At 49.3% G+C, this 22,500-nt stretch overlaps 1 protein-coding gene across 1 annotated transcript in view; it reads right to left on the bottom strand.

The window, feature by feature from the left end:
• Nucleotides 1–22,500, bottom strand: part of LOC135542910 (protein diaphanous homolog 3-like) — a 1,769,082-nt gene that overhangs the window by 1,524,618 nt on the left and 221,964 nt on the right. Inside the window, exons 6-8 of the mRNA XM_064970053.1 lie at nucleotides 12,988–13,062; nucleotides 12,241–12,310; nucleotides 1,779–1,915 (exon numbers count right to left, since the gene is read on the bottom strand). Coding sequence (XP_064826125.1) covers nucleotides 1,779–1,915; nucleotides 12,241–12,310; nucleotides 12,988–13,062 — 282 coding nt within the window. The remainder of the gene's footprint in view (nucleotides 1–1,778; nucleotides 1,916–12,240; nucleotides 12,311–12,987; nucleotides 13,063–22,500) is intronic.

Here is a 22,500-nt window from a genome sequence, read left to right on the forward strand (position 1 = left end):
GCTCTCTGCCAACTGTCTTTCTGTCTACGACTCCAGCTCTCTGTCTACGACTCCAGCTCTCTGCCAACTGTCTTTCTGTCTACGACTCTAGCTCTCTGCCAACTGTCTTTCTGTCTACGACTCTAGCTCTCTGCCAACTGTCTTTCTGTCTACGACTCCAGCTCTCTGCCAACTGTCTTTCTGTCTACGACTCTAGCTCTCTGCCAACTGTCTTTCTGTCCATGACTCCAGCTCTCTGCCAACTGTCTACGACTCCAGCTCTCTGCCAACTGTCTACAACTCCAGCTCTCTGCCAACTGTCTATGACTCCAGCTTTCTACCAACTGTCTTTCTGTCTACGACTCCAGCTCTCTGCCAACTGTCTTTCTGTCTACAACTCCAGCTTTCTGCCAACTGTCTTTCTGTTGAACAGAGGATAGATAACATGGGTGATGGAGGACAGGAGGAGGAGAACAGAGGATAGATAACATGGGTGATGGAGGACAGGTGGAGGAGAACAGGTGAAGGAGAACAGAGGACAGATAACATGGGTGATGGAGGAGAACAGAGGACAGATATTTGGGTGATGGAGGAGAACAGAAGATAGATAACAAGGGTGATGGAGGAGAACAGAGGATAAATAACATGGATGATAGAGGACAGGTGAAGGAGAACAGAGGATAGATAGCATGGGTGATGGAGGACAGGTGAAGGAGAACAGAGGATAAATAACATGGATGATAGAGGACAGGTGGAGGAGAACAGAGGATAGATAACATGGGTGATGGAGGACAGGTGAAGGAGAACAGAGGATAGATAACATGGGTGATGGGGGACAGGTGGAGGAGAACAGAGGATAGATAACATGGGTGATGGAGGACAGGTGAAGGAGAACAGAGAATATATAACATGGGTGATGGAGGACAGGTGGAGGAGAACTGAGGATAGATAACATGGGTGATGGAGGACAGGTGAATGAGAACAGAGGATAGATAACATGGGTGATAGAGGACAGGTGAATGAGAACAGAGGATAGATAACATGGGTGATGGAGGACAGGTGGATGAGAACAGAGGATAGATAACGTGGGTGATAGAGGAGAACAGAGGATAGATAACATGGGTGATGGGGGACAGGTGAGGGAGAACAGAGAATAGATAACATGGGTGATGGAGGACAGGTGAAGGAGAACAGAGGATAGATAACATGGGTAATAGAGGAGAACAGAGGATAGATAACATGGGTGATAGAGGAGAACAGAGGATAGATAACATAGGTGGTGGAGGACAGCTGAAGGAGAACAGAAGATAGATAACATGGGTGATAGAGGAGAACACAGGATAGATAACATGGGTGATGGAGGACAGGTGAAGGAGAACAGAGGATAGATAACATGGGTGATGGAGGAGAACAGAGGATAGATAACATGGGTGATGGAGGAGAACAGAGAATAGATAACATGGGTGATGGAGGACAGGTGAAGGAGAACAGAGGATAGATAGCATGGGTGATGGGGGACAGGTGAAGGAGAACAGAGAATAGATAACATGGGTGATGGAGGACAGGTGAAGGAGAACAGAGGATAGATAACATGGGTAATAGAGGAGAACAGAGGATAGATAACATGGGTGGTGGAGGACAGCTGAAGGAGAACAGAGGATAGATAACATGGGTGATGGAGGACAGGTGAAGGAGAACAGAGGATAGATAACATGGGTGATGGAGGACAGATGAAGGAGAACAGAGGACAGCTCGAGGAAGTCATGTGAGGGCAGAGTGAAGCAGGGATGTGGGCGTACGTGTTCTCCTCGCCCACAATGCAGATGGCTGACAGCAGCTTGACCACGTCGGTCATCATGGCGGGCTGGGTGGGGTCGATAGCTCGGGCCAACAGGGACAGACACTTCTCCTCTGACAGGATACGATCCAAACCATACTAGAACCAGACAACAGATCACGTTAGATAGACGCTCCAAACTAGAACCAGACAACAGATCACATGTTAGATAGACGCTCCAAACTAGAACCAGACAACAGATCACATGTTAGATAGACGCTCCAAACCAGACAACAGATCACATGTTAGATAGACGCTCCAAACCAGACAACAGATCACATGTTAGATAGACGCTCCAAACCAGGCAACAGATCACATGTTAGATAGACGCTCCAAACCAGGCAACAGATCACATGTTAGATAGACGCTCCAAACCAGACAACAGATCACGTGTTAGATAGACGCTCCAAACCAGACAACAGATCACATGTTAGATAGACGCTCCAAACCAGGCAACAGATCACATGTTAGATAGACGCTCCAAACCATACTAGAACCAGACAACAGATCACATGTTAGATAGACGCTCCAAACCATACTAGAACCAGACAACAGATCACGTTAGATAGACGCTCCAAACCATACTAGAACCAGACAACAGATCACATGTTAGATAGACGCTCCAAACCAGACAACAGATCACATGTTAGATAGACGCTCCAAACTAGAAACAGACAACAGATCACATGTTAGATAGACGCTCCAAACTAGAACCAGACAACAGATCACATGTTAGATAGACGCTCCAAACCAGACAACAGATCACATGTTAGATAGACGCTCCAAACCATACTAGAACCAGACAACAGATAACATGTTAGATAGACGCTCCAAACTAGAACCAGACAACAGATCACATGTTAGATAGACGCTCCAAACCAGACAACAGATCACATGTTAGATAGACGCTCCAAACCATACTAGAACCAGACAACAGATCACATGTTAGACAGACGCTCCATACTAGAAACAGACAACAGATCACATGTTAGATAGACGCTCCAAACTAGAACCAGACAACAGATCACATGTTAGATAGACGCTCCAAACTAGAACCAGACAACAGATCACATGTTAGATAGACGCTCCATACTAGAAACAGACAACAGATCACATGTTAGATAGACGCTCCATACTAGAACCAGACAACAGATCACATGTTAGATAGACGCTCCAAACTAGAACCAGACAACAGATCACATGTTAGATAGACGCTCCATACTAGAACCAGACAACAGATCACATGTTAGATAGACGCTCCAAACTAGAACCAGACAACAGATCACATGTTAGATAGACGCTCAAAACTAGAACCAGACAACAGATCACATGTTAGATAGACGCTCCAAACTAGAACCAGACAACAGATCACATGTTAGATAGACGCTCCAAACTAGAACCAGACAACAGATCACATGTTAGATAGACGCTCCAAACTAGAACCAGACAACAGATCACATGTTAGATAGACGCTCCAAACTAGAACCAGACAACAGATCACATGTTAGATAGACGCTCCAAACCATACTAGAACCAGACAACAGATCACATGTTAGATAAACGCTCCAAACCAAACTAGAACCAGACAACAGATCACGTTAGATAGACGCTCCAAACTAGAACCAGACAACAGATCACATGTTAGATAGACGCTCCAAACTAGAACCAGACAACAGATCACGTTAGATAGACGCTCCAAACTAGAACCAGACAACAGATCACATGTTAGATAGACGCTCCAAACCAGACAACAGATCACATGTTAGATAGACGCTCCAAACCATACTAGAACCAGACAACAGATCACATGTTAGATAGACGCTCCAAACTAGAACCAGACAACAGATCACATGTTAGATAGACGCTCCAAACTAGAACCAGACAACAGATCACATGTTAGATAGACGCTCCAAACTAGAACCAGACAACAGATCACATGTTAGATAGACGCTCCAAACCAAACTAGAACCAGACAACAGATCACATGTTAGATAGACGCTCCAAACTAGAACCAGACAACAGATCACATGTTAGATAGACGCTCCAAACCAAACTAGAACCAGACAACATGTCACATGTTAGATAGACGCTCCAAACCAAACTAGAACCAGACAACAGATCACATGTTAAATAGACGCTCCAAACCAAACTACAACCAGACAACAGATCACACGTTAGATAGACGCTCCAAACCAAACTAGAACCAGACAACATATCACACGTTAGATAGACGCTCCAAACCAAACTAGAACCAGACAACAGATCACATGTTAGATAGACGCTCTAAACCAAACTAGAACCAGACAACAGATCACATGTTAGATAGACGCTCCAAACTAGAACCAGACAACAGATCACATGTTAGATAGACGCTCCAAACTAGATAGACGCTCCAAACTAGAACCAGGCAACAGATCACATGTTAGATAGACGCTCCAAACTAGAACCAGACAACAGATCACGTTAGATAGACGCTCCAAACTAGAACCAGACAACAGATCACATGTTAGATAGACGCTCCAAACCAAACATATAAAATAATAACACAGCCATCATTAAAACACATTGTTTAACACAGCTGATAACACAGCCATCATTAAAACACATTGTTTAACACAGCCACAATTAAAAAACATTGTTTAACATAGCTGATAACACAGCCATCATTAAAACACATTGTTTAACACAGCCATCATTAAAACACATTGTTTAACACAGCTGGTAGCACAGCCATCATTAAAACACATTGTTTAACACAGCTGATAACACAGCCATCATTAAAACACATTGTATAACACAGCTGATAACACAGCCATCATTAAAACACATTGTTTAACACAGCAGATAACACAGCCATCATTAAAACACATTGTTTAACACAGCTGATAACACAGCCATCATTAAAACACATTGTTTAACACAGCTGATAACACAGCCATCATTAAAACACATTGTTTAACACAGCCATCATTAAAACACATTGTTTAACACAGCTGATAACACAGCCATCATTAAAACACATTGTATAACACAGCTGATAACACAGCCATCATTAAAACACATTGTTTAACACAGCCATCATTAAAACACATTGTTTAACACAGCTGATAACACAGCCATCATTAAAACACATTGTTTAACACAGCTGATAACACAGCCATCATTAAAACACATTGTTTAACACAGCCATCATTAAAACACATTGTTTAACACAGCTGATAACACAGCCACCATTAAAACACATTGTTTAACACAGCCATCATTAAAACACATTGTTTAACACAGCTGATAACACAACCATCATTAAAACACACTGTTTAACACAGCTGATAACACAGCCATCATTAAAACACATTGTTTAACACAGCTGATAACACAGCCATCATTAAAACACATTGTTTAACACAGCCACCATTAAAACACATTGTTTAACACAGCGATCATTAAAACACATTGTTTAACACAGCCATCATTAAAACACATTGTTTAACACAGCTGATAACACAGCAATCATTAAAACACATTGTTTAACACAGCCATCATTAAAACACATTGTTTAACACAGCTGATAACACAGCAATCATTAAAACACATTGTTTAACACAGCTGATAACACAGCCATCATTAAAACACATTGTTTAACACAGCTGATAACACAGCAATCATTAAAACACATTGTTTAACACAGCTGATAACACAGCAATCATTAAAACACATTGTTTAACACAGCTGATAACACAGCAATCATTAAAACACATTGTTTAACACAGCTGATAACACAGCCACCATTAAAACTGTCATGTAAAGACATCGCCCACCCACACAGGTCTACTGGACGGGGCATTAAAAGGTATTTCTCAAAGAAAACAACCCAACTTGAAACTGTTTGAGGTTATAACATCCCAACACAACAACAGAAGCTGCCTATGAAGACATCATTAACACAGAGAAACAGAACAGAATAAACAACACCTTTTGTTACTATGTGTGTGTGTGTGTGTGTGTGTGTGTGTGTGTGTGTGTGTGTGTGCGCGTGTGTGATTTTGTAACAGTCTTGTTGTGTATATTGTATGGTACCATGTTATTCCTGGACAGTAAAGGGCAACACATTGAACATGTATTGTGTTCCCTGCACTTCACAGTCAGAGGTGTCAGCCTGATCGGCAGGCTGCGTGTGTGTGTGTGTGTGTGTGTGTGTGTGTGTGTGTGTGTGTGTGTGTGTGTGTGTGTGTGTGTGTGTGTGTGTGTGTGTGTGTGGGGGGGTAATGACAGCTGTGAATCCACACCATCTTTAAGTGAGAAGCGTTTATTAACTAGTACGACCATATGCTGTGAGGAACAGCGCCGGTCCTGCCAGGGCCCAGACACTCGACTCTCCTACTCTCACAATACTCCCGAGGATTCAACACAAACATATCAACAAAATCTCATTTCCAGTTAGTTTCGAATTAGCATATTCGTAAATGTGAAGTGTTTTACAACACTTTATTATTTCAGGAAGTCTTCGTTTGTCCAAAATGATTAATTAAAAAGCCCATCTTAAAGAATGAGGATCGAGTTGTGTTGCCAGACTTCCTTTTATTGTTGTTGATAAAGAAGACAATTAAAAAAACGTTGCTGCAGTAACAGTGTGTTTGGTCTGGGCAGCACAGCGAGGCAGAGGCCTGGTAACAAGAGAAAACACATCCCTCTGTTTCCTACTGTCTTCATTTGGAGGGGAGGGAGGGGAGGGGAGAAGGGAGGGATGGGAGGAGAGAAGGGGAGGGAGGAGAGAAGGGATGGGAGGAGAGGAGGGGAGGGAGGAGAGAAGGGATGGGAGGAGAGGAGGGGGGAGGGAGGAGAGGAGGGGAGGGAGGAGAGAAGGGATGGGAGGAGAGGAGGGAAGGGATGGGAGGAGAGGAGGGAAGGGATGGGAGGAGAGGAGGGGAGGGAGGAGAGGAGGGGAGGGAGGAGAGGAGGGGAGGGAGGAGAGGAGAGGAGGGAGGAGAGGAGGGAGGAGAGGAGGGAAGGGAGGGACGGGAGGAGAGAAGGGAAGGGGAGGGACGGGAGGAGAGGAGGAGAGAAGGGAGGGACGGGAGGAGAGAAGGGAAGGGAGGGACGGGAGGAGAGAGAAGGGGAAGGGAGGGACGGGAGGAGAGAAGGGAGGGGAGGGGAGAAGGGAGGGATGGGAGGAGAGAAGGGGAGGAGGAGAGAAGGGATGGGAGGAGAGGAGGGGAGGGAGGGGAGGAGAAGGGATGGGAGGAGAGGAGGGGAGGGGGGAGGAGGAGGGGAGGGAGGAGAGAAGGGATGGGAGGAGAGGAGGAAGGGATGGGAGGAGAGGAGGGAAGGGATGGGAGGAGAGGAGGGGAGGGGAGGGAGGGAGAGGAGGGGAGGGGAGGAGAGGAGGGGAGGGAGGAGAGGAGGGAGGGAGGGAGGAGAGGAGGAGGGAGGGGAGAGGAGGGAAGGGAGGGACGGGGGAGGAGAGAAGGGAAGGGAGGGACGGGGGAGGAGAGGAGAGAAGGGAGGGACGGGAGGAGAGAAGGGAAGGGAGGGACGGGAGGAGAGAAGGGAAGGGAGGGACGGGAGGGAGAGAAGGGAGGGGAGGGACGGGAGGAGAGAAGGGAGGGGAGGGACGGGAGGAGAGAAGGGAGGGGAGGGATGGGGGGAGGGGAGGGATGGGAGGAGAGAAGGGAAGGGAGGGATGGGAGGAGAGAAGGGAGGGATGGGAGGAGAGAAGGGAGGGATGGGAGGAGAGAAGGGAGGGATGGGAGGAGAGAAGGGAGGGATGGGAGGAGAGAACGGAGGGATGGGAGGAGAGAAGGGAGGAATGGGAGGAGAGAAGGGAGGGATGGGAGGAGAGAAGGGAGGGATGGGAGGAGTGAAGGGAGGGATTGGAGGAGAGAAGGGAGGGATGGGAGGAGAGAAGGGAGGGATGGGAGGAGAGAAAGGAAGGGAGGAGCGGAGGAATGGGAGGAGAGGAGGGATGGGAGGAGAGGAGGGATGGGAGGAGAGGAGGGAAGGGAGGAGAGGAGGGATGGGAGGAGAGGAGGGATGGATGCGGGGAGAGGAGGGATGGGAGGAGAGGAGGGGAGGAGAGGGATGGGAGGGGCGGGATGAAGGGAAGGAGAGAAGAGAGGGATGAAGGAAAGGAGAGAAGGGAGGGAAGGAGAGAAGGGAGTGAAGGAGAGAAGGACAGAAGGGAGGGAAGGACAGAAGGACAGAAGGGAGGGAAGGAGAGAAGGGAGGGATGAAAGGGAGGAGAGAAGGGAGGGATGAAGGGAGGGAAGGGATGGAGGGAAGGAGAGAGGGGAGGAGAGGGATGGGAGGGGCGGGATGAAGTGAAGGAGAGAAAAGGGGGATGAAGGGAAGGAGAGAAGGGAGGAAGGGAGGGATGAAGGAAAGGAGAGAAGGGAGGGAAGGAGGGAGGGAGAGAAGGAAGGAGGGAAGGAGAGAAGGGAGGGAAGGAGGGAAGGAGAGAAGGGAGGGATGAAAGGGAGGAGAGAAGGGAGGGGAGGAGAGAAGGGACGGGAGGAGAGAAGGGATGAAGGGAAGGAGAGAAGGTCAACACATTTTCCTCCTCGTTTCATTTAGCGAGAAAGAGAATGTAGTGGAACACAGAAAGAGAATGTAGTGGAACACAGAAAGAGAATGTAGTGGAACACAGAAAGAGAATGTAGTGGAACACAGAAAGAGAATGTAGTGGAACACAGAAAGAGAATGTAGTGGAACACAGAAAGAGAATGTAGTGGAACACAGAAAGAGAATGTAGTGGAACACAGAAAGAGAATGTAGTGGAACACAGAAAGAGAATGTAGTGGAACACAGAAAGAGAATGTAGTGGAACACAGAAAGAGAATGTAGTGGAACACAGAAAGAGAATGTAGTGGAACACAGAAAGAGAATGTAGTGGAACACAGAAAGAGAATGTAGTGGAACACAGAAAGAGAATGTAGTGGAACACAGAAAGAGAATGTAGTGGAACACAGAAAGAGAATGTAGTGGAACACAGAAAGAGAATGTAGTGGAACACAGAAAGAGAATGTAGTGGAACACAGAAAGAGAATGTAGTGGAACACAGAGGTGATACTCGCGTCTGGCCAGTTGCTGACGACAGCCCGGCCTGTTGATTCAAAATGGCTTTTTCCTTAAGCACCGAACAAAAATATAAACGCAAAGAGTCAGTCCCATGTTTCACGAGCTGAAATAAAATATCCCAGAAATGTTCCACATGCACAAAAAACTGAAAATGCCCGATTTCTGTTGGCATCCCTGTTAGTGAGCATTACTCCTTAGCCAAGATAATCCATCCACCTGACAGGTGTGGCATATCAAGGAGCTAATTAAACAGAATGGTCATTACACAGGTGCACCTCGTGCTGGGGATAATAAAATAGCCACTGTAAAATGGGCAGTTTCATCACACAACCCAATGCCACAGACGTCTCAAGCTGAGGGCATGTGTGCAATTGGCATGCTGATCGCAGGAACGTCCAACCAGAACTGTAGCCAGAGAATGTAATGTTATTTTTTTCTATCCTAAGCCGCCTCTCCAATGTAATTTGAGAGAATTCCCGGGTGTTTTGATGCGTAGACTCTCAAGCCACATTCATCAGTATACGTTTATGGGCTATAGAGATGGAGGAAGAGGGAGGGAAGGAGGGAAGAGGGAGGGAAGGAGGAGGGAAGGAAGGAGGAAGAGAGGGAGGAAGAGAGGGAGGGAAGAAGAGAGGGAGGGAAGGAGGAGAAGGGGAGGGAGGGAAGGAGGGAAGAGGGAGGGAAGGAGGGAAGGAGGAGGGAGGGAAGGAGGAAGAGAGGGAGGGAAGAAGAGAGGGAGGGAAGAAGAGAGGGAGGGAGGAAGAGAGGGAAGGAGGAAGAGGGAGGGAGAGGGAAAGGCACCGACAGCTGGTTTGGAACACCTGTCTGGCAGCCACCGCAGGCGCTGTGGGCGAGACGTATCCCAAGATGCAGCAGGAGGCGAGGGCAAGGTCTGTGAGTCAGTGCCGGTGGGTAAAAGAGGCGCTTGGCACCTGTTGTGGCAACAGGATTACACAAGACCTGACAGCGAGAGGAGAGGAGGAGTGGTGTGCCAGACGAGCTCCACAAGACCTGACAACGACCTCCTCCCCGAGAGGCTGGGCTTCAGCTCCACACAACGACACCTCCTCCCCGTGAGGCTGGGCTTCAGCTCCACAACGACACCTCCTCCCGGTGAGGCTGGGCTTCAGCTCCACACAACGATACCTCCTCCCCGTGAGGCTGGGCTTCAGCTCCACAACGACACCTCCTCCCCGTGAGGCTGGGCTTCAGCTCCACAACGACACCACCTCCCCGTGAGGCTGGGCTTCAGCTCCACAACGACACCTCCTCCCCGTGAGGCTGGGCTTCAGCTCCACAACGACACCTCCTCCCCGTGAGGCTGGGCTTCAGCTCCACACAACGACACCTCCTCCCCGTGAGGCTGAGGTCGGGCTGCATCCCATAACAGCATGTATGATCATTTAAAGTAAAGACATTCAGGCTACACACGTTTCCAATAAAACTAATCAATTCCACTTTCATCTGTCACATGCGATAAAAGACGACGGGTCTTGACTTTACCGTGAAATACTTTCTGACGAGCATCTTCCCAACGATAGAGTTAAAAATATATAAAATACTAATTACAATTGTAAGACAAGAGGAATAAAATACGCAGGTTGTCGTTTGTCGTCATGACGTTTGTCGTCCAGGTCGACGTCGTGACTCTCGTCCAGGTTGACATTTTGTCGTGAAGCATGGTGGTGGTAGCATCATGCTGTGGGGGACTGGGAGACTAGTCAGGATATAGGAAACCTGGCACCATCCCTACGGTGAAGCCTAGGGTTATGTAAATGTGATATTTTATGTAAATGTGATATTTTGTTTTAAATTCTTAATAAATTAGTAAAACAATTCTAAAATCATACATTTACATTCATTATGAGGAATTGTGTGTAGATTGATGAGGGGGAAAAAAATCAATTCAATCAATTTTAGAATAAAGCTGTAAAGTAACAAAATGTTGAAAAAAGTCAAGGGGTCCGAATACTTTCTGAACCCACTGTGGCCAAACCTGAACACGGTTGCCTAGCAATGAACAACCGTCCATTTGACAGAGCTGGAAGAAATAGTTTTTTTTTTAAAGAACGTTGCATTAACCAGGTGTGAAAACATCTCAAACACCCAGAAAGAGGCATATCGCTGCCAAATGTGTTTCCACAACGTATCGACTCAGGGGTGTGAATACTTACCTAAAAAACACTTCCTGTATTTCAGGTTCAATAAATGTGCGAACATTTACCGAGAAATGTGTTTTCACTTTGTTACTATGGTGTATTGTGTATAGATGGGTGGGATATTTTATGTTATTTTATTTAAGCCATTTTGAATGTAGGTTTGAACAACAAAAAGTGGAATAAGGCAAGAGGTCTGAATACTCCCAGAAGGGACAGGAAGTACCAGAACCAATTCAGCAGTGGGACACATTCCTCCTCTCCCAGAAGGGACAGGAAGTACCAGAACCAATTCAGCAGTGGGACACATTCCTCCTCTCCCAGAAGGGACAGGAAGTACCAGAACCAATTCAGCAGTGGGACACATTCCTCCTCTCCCAGAAGGGACAGGAAGTACCAGAACCAATTCAGCAGTGGGACACATTCCTCCTCTCCCAGAAGGGACAGGAAGTACCAGAACCAATTCAGCAGTGGGACACATTCCTCCTCTCCCAGAAGGGACAGGAAGTACCAGAACCAATTCAGCTGTGGGACACATTCCTCCTCTCCCAGAAGGGACAGGAAGTACCAGAACCAATTCAGCTGTGGGACACATTCCTCCTCTCCAAGAAGGGACAGGAAGTACCAGAACCAATTCAGCAGTGGGACACATTCCTCCTCTCCCAGAAGGGACAGGAAGTACCAGAACCAATTCAGCAGTGGGACACATTCCTCCTCTCCCAGAAGGGACAGGAAGTACCAGAACCAATTCAGCTGTGGGACACATTCCTCCTCTCCCAGAAGGGACAGGAAGTACCAGAACCAATTCAGCTGTGGGACACATTCCTCCTCTCCCAGAAGGGACAGGAAGTACCAGAACCAATTCAGCAGTGGATGAGCTACATTACCTTGTTGTTCATGAAGGATTAGCTTCATTACCTTGTTGTTCATGAAGGATTAGCTTCATTACCTTGTTGTTCATGAAGGATTAGCTACATTACCTTGTTGTTCATGAAGGATTAGCTACATTACCTTGTTGTTCATGAAGGATTAGCTACATTACCTTGTTGTTCATGAAGGAGTAGCTACATTACCTTGTTGTTCATGAAGGATGAGCTACATTACCTTGTTGTTCATGAAGGATGAGCTACATTACCTTGTTCATGAAGGAGTAGCTACATTACATTGTTGTTCATGAAGGATTAGCTACATTACCTTGTTGTTCATGAAGGCTTTGAGGCACTGGATGACTTTATGCTGGCTCTTCTTGTCAGGTTTATCCTGGCTACAGAGACAACAGACAGAGAGAGTAGCTTGTCGTCAGGTTTATCCTGGCTACAGAGACAACAGACAGAGAGAGTAGCTTGTCGTCAGGTTTATCCTGGCTACAGAGACAACAGACAGAGACAGTAGCTTCTTGTCAGGTTTATCCTGGCTACAGAGACAACAGACAGAGAGAGTAGCTTATTCTACCTCACTTGCTTTGGCAATGTTAACACGTTTCCCATGCCAATAAAGCCCCTTGAATTGAATTGAGAGTAGAGAGACAGACAGAGGTAAGCAAGAGGTAGAGGGAGGTAGAGGGAGAGGGAGGGAAAGAGAGGGAGAGGGGGGTAGAGAGGGGTAGAGAGAGGTAGAGAGAGGGGGTAGAGAGAGAGAGGTAGAGAGAGAGAGAGAGAGGTAGAAGGAGGGTGCAGGAGAGAGAGGAAGGGCGCAGGAGAGAGCACGAAGGCGAGAGAGAGAAATGGAGTAGAGATGAGATGAACATTTATATTGAACATGTGATGTTTCTACATTGAGTAAATGCAGTCAGTGTGTTTGCGCGTTCATCCGCCCGAGTGTGTGTGAGCATACGGTGTGTGTGTGTGTGTGTGTGTGTGTGTGTGTGTGTGTGTGTGTGTGTGTGTGTGTGTGTGTGTGTGTGTGTGTGTGTGGGTGAGCATACGGTGTGTGTGTCCTTACTGATTCTTGTGGAGCAGCTTCTCCAGAATGTCTAGCAGCAGTCCCAGACCCTCGTGGCCAAAGCTCTGCACCCAGCTGGGGATAAAAGGAAAAACAGCTCATAAATAAACAAACCTCTTTTTATCCAAAGTCGTCGTTTTAAAACTCATCCATTGGTCACTGGATGCACGAGACCAGAGGTTACTGTACCACCAACTGAATTCTGCTCTGCCCAGAGGACCCCTGATGTTCCCCCTCATGGGGATTTTACCAGGAACCCTACGGTCTCATGAGTCTTCAAGTACCCCCTGAGTACCCCCAGGGATCCTAGTACCCCTGAGGATAGGCCAGGTAACCCCAGGGATCCTAGTACCCCTTGTCGATAGGCCAGGTACCCCCAGGGATCCTAGTACCCCTGAGGATAGGCCAGGTAACCCCAGGGATCCTAGTACCCCTTGTCGATAGGCCAGGTACCCCCAGGGATCCTAGTACCCCTTGTCGATAGGCCAGGTACCCCCAGGGATCCTAGTACCCCTTGTCGATAGGCCAGGTACCCCCAGGGATCCTAGTACCCCTTGTCGATAGGCCAGGTACCCCCAGGGATCCTAGTACCCCTTGTCGATAGGCCAGGTACCCCCAGGGATCCTAGTACCCCTTGTCGATAGGCCAGGTAACCCCAGGGATCCGAGTAACCCCTGAGGATAGGCCAGGTACCCCCAGGGATCCTAGTACCCCTTGTCGATAGGCCAGGTAACCCCAGGGATCCGAGCAACCCCTGAGGATAGGCCAGGTACCCCCAGGGATCCTAGCACCCCCTTGTAGATAGGCCAAGTACCCCCAGGGATCATAGTACCGCCTGAGGATAGACCAAGTACCCCCAGGGATCCTCGTACCCCCTGCTTGGGAACGAACAACTGGTCTAGATGATAACGGTATCTGGTCTCAACGAGTGCACTACGCAGAACAGAAAGGTTCCATTTGGGACAAGACCTACCTACCTATCCATACTAGACGAGAGAGCTGGGACGCCATGTTAAAAAACGTGATGAAAGCCAAATGTCCCCCGGAGTGGCTGGCCTGTGTGTGTTTTTATAACCTATTAAAAACGTCAGCAAATTCAAACAAGCGGAGGGAGAACTTATCCCGACGGAATCGATAGACCAAACACAATGGACTAAAACACGCTGATCGGAGTCCATTTTAAAATCACATCTCCTTCAAAAAAAAAAAACAAAAAAAAAACTCTCTCCTTTTAGCCCCTCAATCCCACCGTGGGGCGACACATCAAATAATAATGATATTCCATCGTCTATATTTGAGGAGAAAAATAGATGGAATTCCCAAAGCTGTTATTTCTCTAAGTTGTTTATTACACATAGCTTAGGCTGTTTGAGCGGGAATATCATGTGTGGTTCAGAGGGTTTCAGAGCTGAGGGGAGGACAGACAGGAAGTACAGACAGACAGACATAATCCTGCCTGCTAGGAGGATGATCCATGAACTTCTTTCATGTCACTTTCAACTTCTCACAGAGGATTTACAACCGGCGCTTCAAACCTTCAACAACAAACGTGACGGCAGTGTGAGCTCTGTCCCTTTCAGACGTGATGGCACAGTGAGCTCTGTCCCTGTCAGACGTGACGGCAGTGTGAGCTCTGTCCCTTTCAGACGTGATGGCTGTGTGAGCTCTGTCCCTTTCAGACGTGACGGCAGTGTGAGCTGTCCCTTTCAGACGTGACGGCAGTGTGAGCTGTCCCTTTCAGACGTGATGGCAGTGTGAGCTGTCCCTTTCAGACGTGATGGCACAGTGAGCTCTGTCCCTTTCAGACGTGATGGCACAGTGAGCTCTGTCCCTGTCAGACGTGATGGCACAGTGAGCTCTGTCCCTGTCAGACGTGATGGCACAGTGAGCTCTGTCCCTTTCAGACGTGATGGCACAGTGAGCTCTGTCCCTTTCAGACATGATGGCACAGTGAGCTCTGTCCCTTTCAGACGTGATGGCACAGTGAGCTCTGTCCCTTTCAGACGTGATGGCACAGTGAGCTCTGTCCCTTTCAGACATGATGGCACAGTGAGCTCTGTCCCTTTCAGACGTGATGGCACAGTGAGCTCTGTCCCTGTCAGACGTGATGGCACAGTGAGCTCTGTCCCTTTCAGACATGATGGCACAGTGAGCTCTGTCCCTTTCAGACGTGATGGCACAGTGAGCTCTGTCCCTGTCAGACGTGATGGCACAGTGAGCTCTGTCCCTTTCAGACGTGATGGCACAGTGAGCTCTGTCCCTGTCAGACGTGATGGCACAGTGAGCTCTGTCCCTGTCAGACGTGACGGCACAGTGAGCTCTGTCCCTTTCAGACGTGATGGCACAGTGAGCTCTGTCCCTTTCAGATGTGATGGCACAGTGAGCTCTGTCCCTTTCAGACGTGACGGCAGTGTGAGCTCTGTCCCTTTCAGACGTGACGGCAGTGTGAGCTCTGTCCCTTTCAGACGTGACGGCAGTGTGAGCTCTGTCCCTTTCAGACGTGATGGCACAGTGAGCTCTGTCCCTTTCAGACGTGATGGCACAGTGAGCTCTGTCCCTGTCAGACGTGATGGCACAGTGAGCTCTGTCCCTTTCAGACGTGATGGCACAGTGAGCTCTGTCCCTGTCAGACGTGATGGCAGTGTGAGCTCTGTCCCTTCCAGATGTGATGGCACAGTGAGCTCTGTCCCTTTCAGACGTGACGGCACAGTGAGCTCTGTCCCTTTCAGACGTGATGGCACAGTGAGCTCTGTCCCTGTCAGACGTGATGGCACAGTGAGCTCTGTCCCTGTCAGATGTGATGGCACAGTGAGCTCTGTCCCTTTCAGACGTGATGGCACAGTGAGCTCTGTCCCTTTCAGACGTGATGGCACAGTGAGCTCTGTCCCTGTCAGACGTGACGGCACAGTGAGCTCTGTCCCTGTCAGACGTGACGGCAGTGTGAGCTCTGTCCCTTCCAGACGTGATGGCACAGTGAGCTCTGTCCCTTTCAGACGTGATGGCACAGTGAGCTCTGTCCCTTTCAGACGTGATGGCACAGTGAGCTCTGTCCCTTTCAGACGTGATGGCACAGTGAGCTCTGTCCCTTTCAGACGTGATGGCACAGTGAGCTCTGTCCCTTTCAGACGTGATGGCACAGTGAGCTCTGTCCCTTTCAGACGTGATGGCACAGTGAGCTCTGTCCCTTTCAGATGTGATGGCACAGTGAGCTCTGTCCCTTTCAGACGTGATGGCACAGTGAGCTCTGTCCCTGACAGACGTGATGGCACAGTGAACTCTGTCCCTTTCAGACGTGATGGCACAGTGAGCTCTGACCCTGTCAGACGTGATGGCACAGTGAGCTCTGACCCTGTCAGACGTGATGGCACAGTGAGCTCTGTCCCTTTCAGACGTGATGGCACAGTGAGCTCTGTCCCTGTCAGACGTGATGGCACAGTGAGCTCTGTCCCTGTCAGACGTGATGGCACAGTGAGCTCTGACCCTGTCAGACGTGATGGCACAGTGAGCTCTGTCCCTGTCAGACGTGATGGCACAGTGAGCTCTGTCCCTTTCAGACGTGATGGCACAGTGAGCTCTGTCCCTGTCAGACGTGATGGCACAGTGAGCTCTGTCCCTTTCAGACGTGATGGCACAGTGAGCTCTGTCCCTTCCAGACGTGATGGCACAGTGAGCTCTGTCCATGTCAGACGTGATGGCACAGTGAGCTCTGTCGTTGTCAGACGTGATGGCACAGTGAGCTCTGTCCCTGTCAGATGTGATGGCACAGTGAGCTCTGTCCCTGTCAGACGTGATGGCACAGTGAGCTCTGACCCTTTCAGCCTCGGAGGTCTTCAAGTCAAGTGATCCTGACAACCTGATATATGGAGAGCAGCGCCAACTATGGTCACAGAAATAGAATGGGGCTAGTTCTGGGTTCACACCCTTCAGAGAGAGAGAGAGAGGAGAGGAGAGGAGAGGAGAGGAGAGGAGAGGAGAGGAGAGGAGAGGAGAGGAGAGGAGAGGAGAGGAGAGGAGAGGAGAGGAGAGGAGAGGAGACAGAGGAGAGGAGACAGAGGAGAGGAGACAGAGGAGAGGAGACAGAGGAGAGGAGACAGAGGAGAGGAGAGGGGAGGGGAGGAGACAGAGGAGAGGAGACAGAGGAGAGAAGACAGAGGAGAGGAGACAGAGGAGAGGAGACAGAGGAGAGGAGAGAGGACAGAACAGAGGAGAGGAGACAGAGGAGAGAAGACAGAGGAGAGAGGAGAGGAGAGGAGACAGAGGAGAGAGGAGACAGAGGAGAGGAGACAGAGGAGAGGAGACAGAGGAGAGAGGACAGAACAGAGGAGAGGAGACAGAGGAGAGAGGACAGAACAGAGGAGAGGAGACAGAGGAGAGAGGACAGAACAGAGGAGAGGAGACAGAGGAGAGAGGACAGAACAGAGGACAGGAGACAGAGGAGAGGAGACAGAGGAGAGGAGACAGAGGAGAGGAGACAGAGGAGAGGAGACAGAGGAGAGGAGACAGAGGAGAGGAGACAGAGGAGAGGAGACCGAGGAGAGGAGACCGAGGAGAGGAGACCGAGGAGAGGAGACCGAGGAGAGGAGACCGAGGAGAGGAGACAGAGGAGAGGACAGAACAGAGGAGAATGTGAACGTGAATCTACATTTAATGACGCACATGAAGGAAAATACGCTAATTACAATATTGATGTTTCATTAAAAAAACAGAGGACTTCTGACATAGCAGGAGGCGTTGAATTGTTTTATGTCCTCGAGCCCTGAAACAGGTCAAGGAGAAGGGCCAGCAGTGGATAAATCAGGAGAAGGGCCAGCAGTGGATAAATCAGGAGAAGGGCCAGCAGTGGATAAATCAGTGAAGGGCCAGTAGTGGATAAATCAGGAGAAGGGCCAGCAGTGGATAAATCAGTGAAGGGCCAGCAGTGGATAAATCAGTGAAGGGCCAGCAGTGGATAAATCAGGAGAAGGGCCAGCAGTGGATAAGTCAGGAGAAGGGCCAGTAGTGGATACATCAGGAGAAGGGCCATTAGTGGATAAATCAGTGAAGGACCAGTAGTGGATAAATCAGGAGAAGGGCCAGTAGGGGATAAATCAGGAGAAGGGCCAGTAGTGGATAAATCAGTGAAGGGCCAGTAGTGGATAAATCAGGAGAAGGGCCAGTAGTGGATAAATCAGGAGAAGGGCCATTAGTGGATAAATCAGGAGAAGGGCCAGCAGTGGATAAATCAGGAGAGGGGCCAGTAGTGGATAAATCAGTGAAGGGCCAGTAGTGGATAAATCAGGAGAAGGGCCAGTAGTGGATAAATCAGGAGAAGGGCCAGTAGTGGATAAATCAGGAGAAGGGCCAGTAGTGGATACATCAGGAGAAGGGCCAGTAGTGGATACATCAGGAGAAGGGCCAGTAGTGGATAAATCAGGAGAAGGGCCAGTAGTGGATACATCAGGAGAAGGGCCAGTAGTGGATACATCAGGAGAAGGGCCAGTAGTGGATAAATCAGGAGAAGGGCCATTAGTGGATAAATCAGGAGAAGGGCCAGTAGTGGATAAATCAGTGAAGGGCCAGTAGTGGATAAATCAGTGAAGGGCCAGTAGTGGATAAATCAGGAGAAGGGCCAGTAGTGGATAAATCAGGAGAAGGGCCAGTAGGGGATAAATCAGGAGAAGGGCCAGTAGTGGATAAATCAGTGAAGGGCCAGTAGTGGATACATCAGGAGAAGGGCCAGTAGGGGATAAATCAGGAGAAGGGCCAGTAGTGGATACATCAGGAGAAGGGCCAGTAGTGGATAAATCAGGAGAAGGGCCAGTAGGGGATAAATCAGGAGAAGGGCCAGTAGTGGATAAATCAGGAGAAGGGCCAGTAGTGGATAAATCAGAGAAGGGCCAGTAGTGGATAAATCAGGAGAAGGGCCAGTAGGGGATACATCAGGAGAAGGGCCAGTAGTGGATACATCAGGAGAAGGGCCAGCAGTGGATAAATCAGGAGAAGGGCCAGCAGTGGATAAATCAGGAGAAGGGCCAGTAGTGGATAAATCAGGAGAAGGGCCAGTAGTGGATAAATCAGGAGAAGGGCCAGCAGTGGATAAATCAGGAGAAGGGCCAGTAGTGGATAAATCAGGAGAAGGGCCAGTAGTGGATACATCAGGAGAAGGGCCAGCAGTGGATAAATCAGGAGAAGGGCCAGTAGTGGATAAATCAGGAGAAGGGCCAGTAGTGGATAAATCAGGAGAAGGGCCAGTAGTGGATAAATCAGGAGAAGGGCCAGCAGTGGATAAATCAGGAGAAGGGCCAGCAGTGGATAAATCAGGAGAAGGGCCAGCAGTGGATAAATCAGGAGAAGGGCCAGTAGTGGATACATCAGGAGAAGGGCCAGTAGTGGATAAATCAGGAGAAGGGCCAGTAGTGGATAAATCAGGAGAAGGGCCAGTAGTGGATAAATCAGGAGAAGGGCCAGTAGTGGATAAATCAGGAGAAGGGCCAGCAGTGGATAAATCAGGAGAAGGGCCAGTAGTGGATAAATCAGGAGAAGGGCCAGTAGGGGATAAATCAGGAGAAGGGCCAGCAGTGGATAAATCAGGAGAAGGGCCAGTAGTGGATAAATCAGGAGAAGGGCCAGTAGTGGATAAATCAGGAGAAGGGCCATTAGTGGATAAATCAGTGAAGGGCCAGTAGTGGATAAATCAGGAGAAGGGCCAGTAGGGGATAAATCAGGAGAAGGGCCATTAGTGGATAAATCAGGAGAAGGGCCAGTAGTGGATAAATCAGTGAAGGGCCAGCAGTGGATAAATCAGGAGAAGGGCCAGCAGTGGATAAGTCAGGAGAAGGGCCAGCAGTGGATAAATCAGGAGAAGGGCCAGCAGTGGATAAATCAGGAGAAGGGCCAGTAGGGGATAAATCAGGAGAAGGGCCATTAGTGGATAAATCAGGAGAAGGGCCAGTAGGGGATAAATCAGGAGAAGGGCCATTAGTGGATAAATCAGGAGAAGGGCCAGTAGTGGATAAATCAGTGAAGGGCCAGTAGTGGATAAATCAGGAGAAGGGCCAGCAGTGGATAAATCAGGAGAAGGGCCAGTAGGGGATAAATCAGGAGAAGGGCCAGCAGTGGATAAATCAGGAGAAGGGCCAGCAGTGGATAAATCAGGAGAAGGGCCAGCAGTGGATAAATCAGGAGAAGGGCCAGCAGTGGATAAATCAGGAGAAGGGCCAGCAGTGGATAAATCAGGAGAAGGGCCAGCAGTGGATAAATCAGGAGAAGGGCCAGCAGTGGATAAATCAGGAGAAGGGCCAGTAGTGGATAAATCAGTGAAGGGCCAGCAGTGGATAAATCAGGAGAAGGGCCAGCAGTGGATAAGTCAGGAGAAGGGCCAGCAGTGGATAAATCAGGAGAAGGGCCAGCAGTGGATAAATCAGGAGAAGGGCCAGTAGGGGATAAATCAGGAGAAGGGCCATTAGTGGATAAATCAGGAGAAGGGCCAGTAGGGGATAAATCAGGAGAAGGGCCATTAGTGGATAAATCAGGAGAAGGGCCAGTAGTGGATAAATCAGTGAAGGGCCAGTAGTGGATAAATCAGGAGAAGGGCCAGCAGTGGATAAATCAGTGAAGGGCCAGTAGTGGATAAATCAGGAGAAGGGCCAGCAGTGGATAAATCAGGAGAAGGGCCAGTAGTGGATAAATCAGGAGAAGGGCCAGTAGTGGATAAATCAGGAGAAGGGCCAGTAGGGGATACATCAGGAGAAGGGCCAGCAGTGGATAAATCAGGAGAAGGGCCAGTAGTGGATAAATCAGGAGAAGGGCCAGTAGTGGATAAATCAGGAGAAGGGCCAGTAGTGGATAAATCAGGAGAAGGGCCAGCAGTGGATAAATCAGGAGAAGGGCCAGCAGTGGATAAATCAGGAGAAGGGCCAGCAGTGGATAAATCAGGAGAAGGGCCAGTAGTGGATAAATCAGGAGAAGGGCCAGTAGTGGATAAATCAGGAGAAGGGCCAGTAGTGAATAAATCAGTGAAGGGCCAGTAGTGGATAAATCAGGAGAAGGGCCAGTAGGGGATAAATCAGGAGAAGGGCCATTAGTGGATAAATCAGTGAAGGGCCAGTAGTGGATACATCAGGAGAAGGGCCAGTAGTGGATAAATCAGGAGAAGGGCCATTAGTGGATAAATCAGGAGAAGGGCCAGCAGTGGATAAATCAGGAGAAGGGCCAGCAGTGGATAAATCAGGAGAAGGGCCAGCAGTGGATAAATAAGGAGAAGGGCCAGTAGTGGATAAATCAGTGAAGGGCCAGCAGTGGATAAATAAGGAGAAGGGCCAGTAGTGGATAAATCAGGAGAAGGGCCAGCAGTGGATAAATCAGTGAAGGGCCAGTAGTGGATAAATCAGGAGAAGGGCCAGTAGTGGATAAATCAGGAGAAGGGCCAGCAGTGGATAAATCAGGAGAAGGGCCAGCAGTGGATAAATCAGGAGAAGGGCCAGCAGTGGATACATCAGGAGAAGGGCCAGTAGTGGATAAATCAGGAGAAGGGCCAGTAGTGGATGAATAAGGAGAAGGGCCAGTAGTGGATGAATAAGGAGAAGGGCCAGCAGTGGATAAATCAGGAGAAGGGCCAGTAGTGGATGAATAAGGAGAAGGGCCAGTAGTGGATAAATCAGGAGAAGGGCCAGCAGTGGATAAATCAGGAGAAGGGCCATTAGTGGATAAATCAGGAGAAGGGCCAGCAGTGGATAAATCAGGAGAAGGGCCAGCAGTGGATAAATCAGGAGAAGGGCCAGCAGTGGATAAATCAGGAGAAGGGCCAGCAGTGGATAAATCAGGAGAAGGGCCAGCAGTGGATAAATCAGGAGAAGGGCCAGCAGTGGATAAATCAGGAGAAGGGCCAGCAGTGGATAAATCAGGAGAAGGGCCAGCAGTGGATAAATCAGGAGAAGGGCCAGCAGTGGATAAATCAGGAGAAGGGCCAGTAGTGGATAAATCAGGAGAAGGGAGGAGCGTTGGAGGAACAGAATCAGCAGCAGATACTCTACTCTCCCTGCAACGAGGAGGGATCTGATCTCCATCCCTCCCTCTATCATCAGCCTCTCCTTCTACCTACCCCCCCCCCCAGAGGGAGGGCCATCAGCCTCTCCTTCTACACACCCCCAGAGGGAGGGCCACCAGCCTCTCCTACCTACACCCCCCCCCCCCGAGGGAGGGCCACCATCCTCTCCTTCTACCTACCCCACCCCGCAGAGGGAGGGCCACCAGCCTCTCCTTCTACCTACCCCACCCCCCAGAGGGAGGGCCATCAGTCTCTCCTTCTACCTACCCCCAGAGGGAGGGCCACCAGCCTCTCCTTCCACACACCCCCCAGAGGGAGGGCCACCAGCCTCTCCTTCTACCTAACCCCCAGAGGGAGGGCCACCAGCCTCTCCTTCTACCTACCCCCCCAGAGGGAGGGCCACCAGCCTCTCCTTCTACCTACACCGCCCCCCAGAGGGAGGGCCACCAGCCTCTCCTTCTACCTACCCCCCAGAGGGAGGGCCACCA

This window comes from Oncorhynchus masou, chromosome 7 (assembly GCF_036934945.1).
Source record: "Oncorhynchus masou masou isolate Uvic2021 chromosome 7, UVic_Omas_1.1, whole genome shotgun sequence".
Taxonomy (NCBI): Eukaryota; Metazoa; Chordata; class Actinopteri; order Salmoniformes; family Salmonidae; genus Oncorhynchus; species Oncorhynchus masou.